The following is a 12,456-nucleotide window of genomic DNA, read 5'->3' on the forward strand; positions in this document are numbered from 1 at the left end:
CGGACGATGGCTCCATCCTGACCCCCCCCCCCATGATCTCGGACATGGTCACGTAGGACGGGGCCCAGAACCCGACCCACTTTGGGCAGGACCAGAAGATGTGGGAGGGAGAAGGTACGCAGGACCCCCACCTCTGGCATTGCTCACATCTACCCTCCACCCCAGGGAAGAACCCGCTCGGGCTTTGGGCCTGAATTGTTTCCAGGCCTTCGAGAACCTGGCCGGGAAGATACCGCCACCACGGTCAATGGGATTACCCGTTGTTCGCACCCTGCACCACCGGCGGGGCTGGAAGATAACGCAGGCGGGGCTGGAAACTCCCACCCATTCTCTAACTTCTCCGCCACACAGATTACAGTGAAAATAACCAACATATTCACAATACCCAGGACAACCTGGATCACATATCTATTGTTCTTAAATTAAATCTCCCAAATGCAACAGGAAGGGGGTGATGGGAATGGGAAATTTGTGCAATTGGGTGTTGCACTGAAATCACAGCAGAATGGGGGCTGAAATGCTGATTTTCCTGGATTTAGGCCTCAGGCCTGCGGAAAGAGGCCGCTCGCGTGATTGGAGCGGCCGGGTGGAGGTGAGGCTGCACCCGGCCGCTGGCCCGGAATCCTCCCGCTGCCTGGCTGGCTGGCCACGCCTGCGCAGAACATCGCCCCCGCCCCGCCCCGCCGCTGCAGCTGTCAATCACAACGGTCACTGCGCAACCGCCGAGGCTGTCAATCAAACAACTGTACCCCCCCCCTGTCAATGACGTACCCGTCGAGGCTGTCAATCAGACAACTGCCCGCCCCATTCAGTGTCCTCACCGCGGATGCTATCAATCAAACAACCGCCCCGCTCAGTGACGTGTCCATCGAAACTGTCAATCAGGTCGTCGCCCCACCCCCCCTGTCAGGAAGGTCACTGTCATCGCTGTCAATCAACTCAAGACCCCGCCCCCTTCAGTGACCTACACGCGGCACGCTCCTAGGGAGGAACGTGGCGGCTCGTGAGCGGGTGGCCCCTCGTCTCACGTGATCCGCCTCTTCCTTTCCCCCGGCTCCCCCCCCCCCCGGGAAGGAACACGATGCATTCCGGGAACTGTAGTACCCGCATCGCCGCCCCATGCCGGGGGAGCTGGGTCGGCGAACTACGACCCCCAGCAGGCACCGCTAACGCGGTTGGGGGAGTTAATAACCCGGATGGATGGCCTCCCAGCGCGCCGCCGACGTCACGACGCAGGACCAGGGCGACGTGGCGGGTGGCGCATGCGCGGCCCCGGCTCTCAGGCTGCGGACGCGGGAGGGTGAGTGAGGGGCGACGGGGCGGGCGACGCGCCGGCGGTGGGTTAGGGGGCAATTAGGGAGGAAGGGGGATTATCCCCCCTCCAGGGGGTGTACTTGACCCTGAGAGGGGCAATTAGGGAGGAAGGGGGATTATCCCCCCCTCCAGGGGGCAATCTGACCCTGGGAGGGGCAATTAGGGAGGAAGGGGGATTATCCCCCCCTCCAGGGGGTGTACTTGACCCTGAGAGGGGCAATTAGGGAGGAAGGGGGATTATCCCCCCCTCCAGGGGGCAATCTGACCCTGAGAGGGGCAATTAGGGAGGAAGGGGGATTATCCCCCCCTCCAGGGGGCAATCTGACCCTGGGAGGGGCAATTAGGGAGGAAGGGGGATTATCCCCCCCTCCAGGGGGCAATCTGACCCTGGGAGGGGCAATTAGGGAGGAAGGGGGATTATCCCCCCCTCCAGGGGGCAATCTGACCCTGAGAGGGGCAATTAGGGAGGAAGGGGGATTATCCCCCCTCCAGGGGGCAATCTGACCCTGAGAGGGGCAATTAGGGAGGAAGGGGGATTATCCTCTCCCCAGGGGGGTAACTGACCCTGGGAGGGGCAATTAGGGAGGAAGGGGGATTATCCTCTCCCCAGGGGGGTAACTGACCCTGGGAGGGGCAATTAGGGAGGAAGGGGGATTATCCTCTCCCCAGGGGGGTAACTGACCCTGGGAGGGGCAATTAGGGAGGAAGGGGGATTATCCCCCCCTCCAGGGGGGGAGTAACTGACCCTGAGAGGGGCAATTAGGGAGGGTGGGTGATCATCGCACCCCCTCCAGGGTGAATCGAACAGAGCTCTTGTCCAGGATGATCCCACAAGGAGAGTTTGAGGCGACTGGGCCTCTATTCAACAAGACTTCAGACAAATACGGGGCGGTCACGTTGAAGGGGCGCACAGGTCGACACAGGGCCGATGCCGGAAGGGTGTTTCCCCCTGGCTGGTGGGGTCCAGACCAAGGGGACGCAGTCGCTGACGAAGAAGCTGTTTGGGACCGAGAGGAGGAGGAATTTCCTCCGTCGGAGGGTGGTGACTGAGTGGACTTCTCTTCCCCGAGGCTCAGTCATTGAGTGTTAATTTTTCCTTCATTTCCCCCAGATGAGGGTGTTCCTGGTCAGTGTGTGCTTGTCGCTCCTTGCTGTGGGTAGCGGCGACGAAGGGGCGAGGCTGTTGGCGTCAAAGTCCCTGCTCAATAAGTACGCGGTGGAGGGGCGGGACCTGACGCTGCAGTACAATATCTACAACGTTGGCACCAGGTAAGATGCCCGCGTTGACCGTGCCGATCACAGTGCGCCCTTGGGGCTACATCTGTTATTCCTCAGCCACAGGATTGTTGGATCCTCGACCTGCTCGAGGCCGACGTCCACAGGGTCGAGGGGGGGGATGCTGCACTGCATCAGTGGAGGGTCAGTGTGGAGGGGAGGGGGGGGGGGTGGGGGCACTGTGGGAGGGTCAGTGCGGAGGGAGGAGGGGGCACTGTGAGGGTCAGTGTGGAGTGGGGGGCACTGTGGGAGGGTCAGTGCGGAGGGAGGAGGGGGCACTGGGAGGGTCAGTGCGGAGGGAGGAGCGTCAGTGCAGAGGGGTGTAGCTAGAGGGTCAGTATCGAGGGAGAACAGTACCGTGGAGGCGACCCCTTTCGGACGTAATGTTAAACCGTGGGCTCTGCCTGCCCTCGAGAGTGGGTGTGAAAGATTTCATGGCCATTGTGGGACGAGGGCTGTGTTTGGGGAGGGGGATAGTCCCTGGGAACGATCTTTTACACTGGGCCAACATGACGTTTAAGGAAAAAGACAGCTGATTCGGTCCGAGCTGCATTCTGGGATCCTGCTGTGTGTAAAATGGCCACATTGGGAAGTTGCGAGGCGCGGTGGGGTGGGGTGGGGTTGGGGGGGTGGTGCAGCACAGCCGGTCTCGTCTCTGGGCTGTTGCCGGGGTTGGATGTGTAACCCTCTCAAACCGCATCTCTTCCCGCCAGCGCTGCGTTGGATGTCGAACTGAGCGATGACTCTTTCCCGCCAGAGGACTTTGGAATCGTGTCGGGAATGTTGACTGTGAAGTGGGACCGGATTGCCCCGTATCCTTTTATCAGTAGATACCCGCGGCGGCCTCGGCCCAGCTACATTCCCAGCACTCTGCCTGCCGTTGAACGTGGCCTCACCCAGTGACTCTGGGTGGAGACTGTGCTGATAAAGAGTGAGGATTCGCTGAAGGACGGGGGGCACCTTTTCGAAATGCTCTCGTACATTGTCGGTCGGTCACTGTTGCCTTGCTGGGTGTGGGAGTTTGTGCAGGAAGCGCTATCGTAGAATCCCCCCCCCTGCTGAAGGAGGGCATTTGGCCCATCGAACCTGCACCCCTCTGAAAGAGCACTGGGCCCCGTCCCAGCCCCGTGTCCCCATCTAACTCTCTGGACTGCGGGAGGAAACCCTCGCAGGCAGTCCAGAGTCCGCACAGGCAGGCAGTCACCCGAGATCGAACACTGCCGCCGTGAGATTGCCGTGCTAACCCACTGTGCCACCCCTATTCGAGTTACTCCGCAAAGGTTTTTATTGGGCCAAGCGGACCTCGGAACTTCCTGAGACTCTTCTGATGTGAATTTGTCCCAGTCGGAGAGGAGGAAAACGAGGCAGGTTTTCCTTTCGTTATATTGTTGATTAGGAACGTTTTCCTGTGTGTGTCCCTCTGTTTCCTTAACTTGGTCCTGGGCAGAGCCAGTAACGTGACCCACACGGTGGTGCTGCGACCTCTCCAAGCTGGATACTTTAACTTCACCTCGGCAACAATCTCCTATCTGGCCCAGGAAGGGAGCCAGGTTGTGGTGAGTTACCCTGAAACGGTATCGCTCACTGGTCAGGCCTCGGCCGCGAACCGGTGTCTAGTTGTGGGGACCCGCACCTCGTGACCGAACTGTTCCAACTCCTGACTCCCCCCAAAGCCTGTCCACCATCTACAAGGACACAAGTCAGGGGTGCGATGGGAGACTCTCCACTCGCCTGGATGAGCGCAGCTCCCAACGACACTCGAGAAGCTCGACACCATCCAGGACAAAGCAGCCCCGCTCGATCGACACGCTAACCGCCGACATTCACTCCCTCCACCCCCCTCCACCGACGCACAGCGGCAGCCGTGTGCACCGTCTACAAGACGCACCGCGGCGACTCGCCTTCGACAGCACCTTCCAAACCCGCCACCTCTACCGTCTAGAAGGACGAGGGGGGGCAGCAGACACACGGGGAACACCCCCACCTGCAAGTTCCCCCTCCGAGCCGCTCGCCATCCCACAGCTACACCCACCGTGCTGTTAGGGAGGGAGTCCCGGGATTCCGACCCCGGCCACTGTGAAGGGACGGCCGATATATTCCCGAGTCGGGATGGCGAGCGGCTCGGAGGGGGGAACTTGCAGGTGGGGGGGGGGTGTTCCCTGTGTGTCTGCTGCCCCCCTCGTCCTAGACGGTAGAGGTGGCGGGTTTGGAAGGTGCTGTCGAAGGCGAGTCGCCGCGGGGCGTCTTGTAGACGGTGCACACGGCTGCCACTGTGCGTTGGGGGGGGCGGGGTGGAGGGAGTGAATGTCGGTGGTTAGCGTGTCGATCGAGCGGGGCTGCTTTGTCCTGGATGGTGTCGGGCTTCTCAAGTGTTGTTGGGAGCCGCGCTCGTCCAGGCGAGTGGAGAGTCTCCCATCGCACTCCTGACTTGTGTCCTTGTCGATGGTGGACAGGCTTTGGGGGGGGTGGGGGGTCAGGACATCCTTAACCTGTGATGGCGGAGCAGGGTTAGCAGAGTTTACTCCTGAGAGCCTGGGATATTGGATATCACAGCCTGTTCTGTATTCTCCACCACGCGCTCCCTCGGAAGAACATGGCGGTGTGAGCCACGGGAGAGTTGGTGCCAGCCACATTTTTCTTCCCGTTAAACTGTGTCTCTCTTTATCTTCAGGTGGGTTACACCAGCGCCCCGGGACAGGGAGGCATCCTGGCCCAGAGAGAATTCGACAGGCGCTTTTCACCCCATTATGTGAGTATTGGCATCTTTCTGTGACTCCCTCACACCGCTCGCGTTAAAATATCTTAAACCGTTCTCGGAATGGTCACGAGCCACGTCGCAAGCAACGGGTAGTGTCGTCTCTCTGTGTGTCTCGCGCTCTCTGTGTGTCTCGCGCTCTCTGTGTGTCTCGCGCTCTCTGTGTGTCTCGCGCTCTCTGTGTGTCTCGCGCTCTCTGTGTGTCTCGCGCTCTCTGTCTGTCTCGCGCTCTCTGTCTGTCTCGCGCTCTCTGTCTGTCTCGCGCTCTCTGTCTGTCTCGCGCTCTCTGTCTGTCTCGCGCTCTCTGTCTGTCTCGCGCTCTCTGTCTGTCTCGCGCTCTCTGTCTGTCTCGCGCTCTCTGACTGTCTCGCGCTCTCTGCCTGTCTCGCGCTCTCTGCCTGTCTCGCGCTCTCTGCCTGTCTCGCGCTCTCTGCCTGTCTCGCGCTCTCTGCCTGTCTCGCGCTCTCTGCCTGTCTCGCGCTCTCTGCCTGTCTCGCGCTCTCTGCCTGTCTCGCGCTCTCTGCCTGTCTCGCGCTCTCTGCCTGTCTCGCGCTCTCTGCCTGTCTCGCGCTCTCTGCCTGTCTCGCGCTCTCTGCCTGTCTCGCGCTCTCTGCCTGTCTCGCGCTCTCTGCCTGTCTCGCGCTCTCTGCCTGTCTCGCGCGCTCTGCCTGTCTCGCGCGCTCTGCCTGTCTCGCGCGCTCTGCCTGTCTCGCGCGCTCTGCCTGTCTCGCGCGCTCTGCCTGTCTCGCGCGCTCTGCCTGTCTCGCGCGCTCTGCCTGTCTCGCGCGCTCTGCCTGTCTCGCGCGCTCTGCCTGTCTCGCGCGCTCTGCCTGTCTCGCGCGCTCTGCCTGTCTCGCGCGCTCTGCCTGTCTCGCGCGCTCTGCCTGTCTCGCGCGCTCTGCCTGTCTCGCGCGCTCTGCCTGTCTCGCGCGCTCTGCCTGTCTCGCGCGCTCTGCCTGTCTCGCGCGCTCTGCCTGTCTCGCGCGCTCTGCCTGTCTCGCGCGCTCTGCCTGTCTCGCGCGCTCTGCCTGTCTCGCGCGCTCTGCCTGTCTCGCGCGCTCTGCCTGTCTCGCGCGCTCTGCCTGTCTCGCGCGCTCTGCCTGTCTCGCGCGCTCTGCCTGTCTCGCGCGCTCTGCCTGTCTCGCGCGCTCTGCCTGTCTCGCGCGCTCTGCCTGTCTCGCGCGCTCTGCCTGTCTCGCGCGCTCTGCCTGTCTCGCGCGCGCTGCCTGTCTCGCGCGCGCTGCCTGTCTCGCGCGCGCTGCCTGTCTCGCGCGCGCTGCCTGTCTCGCGCGCGCTGCCTGTCTCGCGCGCGCTGCCTGTCTCGCGCGCGCTGCCTGTCTCGCGCGCGCTGCCTGTCTCGCGCGCGCTGCCTGTCTCGCGCGCGCTGCCTGTCTCGCGCGCTCTGCCTGTCTCGCGCGCTCTGCCTGTCTCGCGCGCTCTGCCTGTCTCGCGCGCTCTGCCTGTCTCGCGCGCTCTGCCTGTCTCGCGCGCTCTGCCTGTCTCGCGCGCTCTGCCTGTCTCGCGCTCGCTGCCTGTCTCGCGCTCGCTGCCTGTCTCGCGCTCGCTGCCTGTCTCGCGCTCGCTGCCTGTCTCGCGCTCGCTGCCTGTCTCGCGCTCGCTGCCTGTCTCGCGCTCGCTGCCTGTCTCGCGCTCGCTGCCTGTCTCGCGCTCGCTGCCTGTCTCGCGCTCGCTGCCTGTCTCGCGCTCGCTGCCTGTCTCGCGCTCGCTGCCTGTCTCGCGCTCGCTGCCTGTCTCGCGCTCGCTGCCTGTCTCGCGCTCGCTGCCTGTCTCGCGCTCGCTGCCTGTCTCGCGCTCGCTGCCTGTCTCGCGCTCGCTGCCTGTCTCGCGCTCGCTGCCTGTCTCGCGCTCGCTGCCTGTCTCGCGCTCGCTGCCTGTCTCGCGCTCGCTGCCTGTCTCGCGCTCGCTGCCTGTCTCGCGCTCGCTGCCTGTCTCGCGCTCGCTGCCTGTCTCGCGCTCGCTGCCTGTCTCGCGCTCGCTGCCTGTCTCGCGCTCGCTGCCTGTCTCGCGCTCGCTGCCTGTCTCGCGCTCGCTGCCTGTCTCGCGCTCGCTGCCTGTCTCGCGCTCGCTGCCTGTCTCGCGCTCGCTGCCTGTCTCGCGCTCGCTGCCTGTCTCGCGCTCGCTGCCTGTCTCGCGCTCGCTGCCTGTCTCGCGCTCGCTGCCTGTCTCGCGCTCGCTGCCTGTCTCGCGCTCGCTGCCTGTCTCGCGCTCGCTGCCTGTCTCGCGCCTGCCCCTCGCCCCCTCGGTCTCTCCCTCGCGCCCCCTCGGTCTCTCCCTCGCGCCCCCTCGGTCTCTCCCTCGCGCCCCCTCGGTCTCTCCCTCGCGCCCCCTCGGTCTCTCCCTCGCGCCCCCTCGGTCTCTCCCTCGCGCCCCCTCGGTCTCTCCCTCGCGCCCCCTCGGTCTCTCCCTCGCGCCCCCTCGGTCTCTCCCTCGCGCCCCCTCGGTCTCTCCCTCGCGCCCCCTCGGTCTCTCCCTCGCGCCCCCTCGGTCTCTCCCTCGCGCCCCCTCGGTCTCTCCCTCGCGCCCCCTCGGTCTCTCTCCCTCGCGCCCCCTCGGTCTCTCTCCCTCGCGCCCCCTCGGTCTCTCTCCCTCGCGCCCCCTCGGTCTCTCTCCCTCGCGCCCCCTCGGTCTCTCTCCCTCGCGCCCTCTCGGTCTCTCTCCCTCTGCCTCTCGGTCTCTCTCCCTCTGCCTCTCGGTCTCTCTCCCTCTGCCTCTCGGTCTCTCTCCCTCTGCCTCTCGGTCTCTCTCCCTCTGCCTCTCGGTCTCTCTCCCTCTGCCTCTCGGTCTCTCTCCCTCTGCCTCTCGGTCTCTCTCCCTCTGCCTCTCGGTCTCTCTCCCTCTGCCTCTCGGTCTCTCTCCCTCTGCCTCTCGGTCTCTCTCCCTCTGCCTCTCGGTCTCTCTCCCTCTGCCTCTCGGTCTCTCTCCCTCTGCCTCTCGGTCTCTCTCCCTCTGCCTCTCGGTCTCTCTCCCTCTGCCTCTCGGTCTCTCTCCCTCTGCCTCTCGGTCTCTCTCCCTCTGCCTCTCGGTCTCTCTCCCTCTGCCTCTCGGTCTCTCTCCCTCTGCCTCTCGGTCTCTCTCCCTCTGCCTCTCGGTCTCTCTCCCTCTGCCTCTCGGTCTCTCTCCCTCTGCCTCTCGGTCTCTCTCCCTCTGCCTCTCGGTCTCTCTCCCTCTGTCTCTCTCCCTCTGCCTCTCGGTCTCTCTCCCTCTGCCTCTCGGTCTCTCTCCCTCTGCCTCTCGGTCTCTCTCCCTCTGCCTCTCGGTCTCTCTCCCTCTGCCTCTCGGTCTCTCTCCCTCTGCCTCTCGGTCTCTCTGCCTCTGCCTCTCGGTCTCTCTGCCTCTCGGTCTCTCTCCCTCTGCCTCTCGGTCTCTCTCCCTCTGCCTCTCGGTCTCTCTCCCTCTGCCTCTCGGTCTCTCTCCCTCTGCCTCTCGGTCTCTCTCCCTCTGCCTCTCGGTCTCTCTCCCTCTGCCTCTCGGTCTCTCTCTCTCTGCGCCTCTCTCTCTCTCTCTCTGCGCCTCTCTCTCTCTCTCTGCGCCTCTCTCTCTCTCTCTGCGCCTCTCTCTCTCTCTCTGCGTCTCTCTCTCTCTCTCTGCGCCTCTCTCTCTCTCTCTCTCTCTCTCTCTGCGCCTCTCTCTCTCTGCGCCTCTCTCTCTCTCTCTGCCTCTCCCACTCTCTCGATAATCCCACTCACTCTCTCTCGATATTCCCTCTCTTTCGCGTGAAATTCTCTCTCGATATTCCCACCCTCGATATTCCCACTCTCTCTCTCTCTCGATAATCCCACTCTTTCTCGATATTCCCACTCTCTCGATATTCCCACTCTCTCGCGCGAAATTCTCTCTCTCGATATTCCCGCTCTCTCGATATTCCCACCCTCTCTTGATATTCCCACTCTATCTCTCTCTCGATATTCCCACTCTCCCTCTCGATCTCGATATTCCCACTCACTCTCTCGATATTCCCACTCTCTCTCGATATTCCCACTCTCTCGATATTCCCGCCCCCTCTCTCGATATTCCCGCCCCCTCTCTCGATATTCCCGCCCCCTCTCTCGATATTCCCGCCCCCCTCTCGATATTCCCGCCCCCTCTCTCGATATTCCCGCCCCTCTCTCGATATTCCCGCCCCCCTCTCGATATTCCCACTCTCTCGATATTCCCACTCACTCTCTCTCGATATTCCCTCTCTCTCTCGATATTCCCTCTCTCTCTCGATATTCCCTCTCTCGATATTCCCACCCCCTCTCTCGATATTCCCACTCTCTCTCAATATTCCCGCCCCCTCACTCGATATTCCCACTCTCTCTCGATATTCCCTCTCTCTCTCGATATTCCCTCTCTCTCTCTCTCTCTCGACATTCCCACTCTCACTCAATATTCCCACCCCATCTGTCTTGATACTCCCACTCACTCTCTCTCTCGATATTCCCACTCTCACTCGATATTCCCACTCTCTCTCTCTCTCTCTCTCTCGATATTCCCGCCCCCTCTCTCTCGATATTCCCAGTCTTTCTTGATATTCCCACTCTCTTCCTCGATATTCCCACTCTTGTCTCTTGATATTCGCACTCTCTTGATATTCCCTCTCTCTCTCTCGATATTCCCACTCTCTCTCTCTATATATTCCCGCTCCTCCTCTCTCGATATTCCCACCCCCCTCTCGATATTCCCACTCTCCCTCTCTCTCGATATTCCCACTCTCTCTCTCTATTCCCACTCTCTCTCGATATTCCCACCCCCTCTCTCTCTCTCGATATTCCCTCACTCTCAATATTCCCACTCTCACTCTCTCGATATTCCCACCCCCTCTCTCTCTCTAGATATTCCCACCCCCTCTCTCTTTCCCCACCCACTCTTTCTCTCTCCTCTCTATTGCCCCCTCCCCCTCTCTCTCCCTCCCTCCCTCTCGCTCTCTCTCTCGATATTCCCATCCTCCCTCTCCGTCTCTCTCTCCATATTCCCACTCTCTCCCTCTCTCTCTCGATATTCTCACTCTTCCCCCCCCCCCCTCTCTCTCCATTACCCCCACTCTCGCTCTCTCCCCCCTCTCTCTCTCTCTCGATTACTCCCACCCTGTGTCTCTGTCTCGATATTCCCACCCTCTATCTCCCTCTCTCGCTCTACCGTTCGAACAGGATCAGGATCCCTGAAAGAAAAGAACTGATTCAAAAATGAATTGAATCTATCGTATAACCACTCCCAGGGCAGTTGGGAAAGATTTAAAACAAAATACGACATCTGATATATTAATTTTGCATCGATGAGCACGCCCAATATAAATCCAAGCGTCGATGTTTGTAATTTAAATTGGTTGTCGTACAGGGCGGCGCAGTGGTTAGCACAGCTGCCTCACGGCACCAAGGACCCCGGTTCGATCCTGGCTCTGGGTCACTGTCCGTGTGGGGTTTGCACATTCTCCCCGTGTCTGCGTGGGTCTCGCCCCCACAAACCAAAACGCTGTGCAGGGCAGGTGGATTGGCCGCGCCGAATTGCCCCTTAATTGGGGAAAAAGATAATTGGGTGCTGTTAAATTTAACATTTTCGAGGATGTAATTACAATTCCAGCTTGGAACCTATTCACCTTAGTCGCTTTGGCAGTGTTACTTCCCTTCCACTGCCGGCTTCTCGCGATTTTTTGCCTCTTGATGTACAATTCTGTGACTTGAGTGTAATTTTTATTTTTGTGTGTGTGTGTGTCCAAAAATTCTTCTCCAGTTGGACTGGGCGGCCTTTGCCGTGATGACCCTGCCTTCTATCGGTATACCCCTGCTGCTGTGGTACTCGAGCAAGCGGAAATACGACACGGCCAGAACGAAAAAGAACTGAGCTGCAGTGGAATGGTGAGGAGAGGCTCGACTCCCTCTCGTACACTGGGGCCACAATGATTTAATGCCACCGAACATCTGGCCCTTTGGGCACCTTAATTGTTGAAAGGAATAGCGCACGTCCGGTCTGAAGGAGGAGGATGGAAGATGCCCTCCCCCCCGCCACTCGTGCGGTCTGGTTGTCTAACCGTTGCCCCTTGTGCTCCATTTTATGGAGAGCGTTAATTGGTTCACCGAACCGCAGAGGGAACGTGCGACATCTCCTTCGCCGTGGAAATTTTGAGTGTAAACGCGTCACGCTGTAATTACGCCCTCCCGGTGGTGCCCTTGGGCTATTAAGCTATTTTGCTGGTAGGGACAGCTGGTTTTCGAACAGTCGTACTCCAGCGATGCTTGTGAAATGAAATGAAAAATCGCTTATTGTCACAAGTAGGCTTCAAATGAAGTTACTGTGAAAAGCCCCTAGTCGCCACATTCCGGCGCCTGTTCGGGGAGGCTGGTACGGGAATTGAACCGCGCTGCTGGCCTGCCTTGGTCTGCTTTCAAAGCCAGCGATTTAGCCCGGTGCTAAACAGCCCCTTGTTACTGCCCGTTGCAGACAGACGGTCAGTACCCACAAGACCAGAGGTTGAGCTAAGCCAGCCCCTCTTGGCACGTTTCTCTCTCTCTCTCTCTGCGAAGGATGGACAAGAAGGATTTTCGTACCGCTGAAGCGAAAAAAGAGACGGCTCGTCGAAGCTTGGGACTCATCAAGCCAGAGACGGCCGACTTGAAAATCCCAGAAGGGCGCGGCAGTTTATGCTGTGCGCGAAACAGGATGCCGGTCGTTTGGTGGGTACCCTGTTTCTCCAAGTGCAGGACAAATTGTCGCTCCTTTTTTGGGACTTTTAATTCTTGCGGTTTTGACCTGATGACTCCAAGGCGGAAAGTTTTGACAACCTGTGTCTTTTCCCCCCAAGCAACCCCTGTAGTACTCGAGATCTATGTCAACAAACTATTATATGTAAGATAGGATTTCCTTAACCAGTGGGTAGGCGGTGGAACCACAACAATTGATGTCTTCTAGGGTGAAATGCTGGACGGTGATTCCACCCTCCCCGTCTGTTGTATTGACGTGGGGGGTTTAGGTGCTGCTTTCCAAGTCTTAATGTTTAAACCATTGTGCCCCGTTCGTGCGACGAGGTTGTACGTATCTTTGTTGTACATTTGGGAGAAGGGTTTTTCTTTTTAATAAAAAAAAAACACCTCAAAAGTAGGACTGCGTTTGGAATC

General features: G+C 60.2%; 1 protein-coding gene across 1 annotated transcript; it reads left to right on the forward strand.

Annotated features, from left to right (window-relative positions):
• The first annotated feature begins 1,151 nt into the window (after positions 1-1,151).
• ssr2 (signal sequence receptor, beta) lies at positions 1,152-11,605 on the forward strand. Its single transcript, XM_072490569.1, has 6 exons — positions 1,152-1,300; positions 2,426-2,583; positions 3,303-3,401; positions 4,037-4,145; positions 5,261-5,338; positions 11,075-11,605. Exons 2-6 carry the CDS (start codon positions 2,426-2,428, stop codon positions 11,183-11,185), a joined length of 555 nt encoding a protein of 184 aa, XP_072346670.1. The 5' UTR covers positions 1,152-1,300; the 3' UTR covers positions 11,186-11,605.
• Positions 11,606-12,456: the final 851 nt, after the last annotated feature.

The sequence above is a fragment of the Scyliorhinus torazame genome, chromosome 26 (assembly GCF_047496885.1).
Source record: "Scyliorhinus torazame isolate Kashiwa2021f chromosome 26, sScyTor2.1, whole genome shotgun sequence".
Taxonomy (NCBI): Eukaryota; Metazoa; Chordata; class Chondrichthyes; order Carcharhiniformes; family Scyliorhinidae; genus Scyliorhinus; species Scyliorhinus torazame.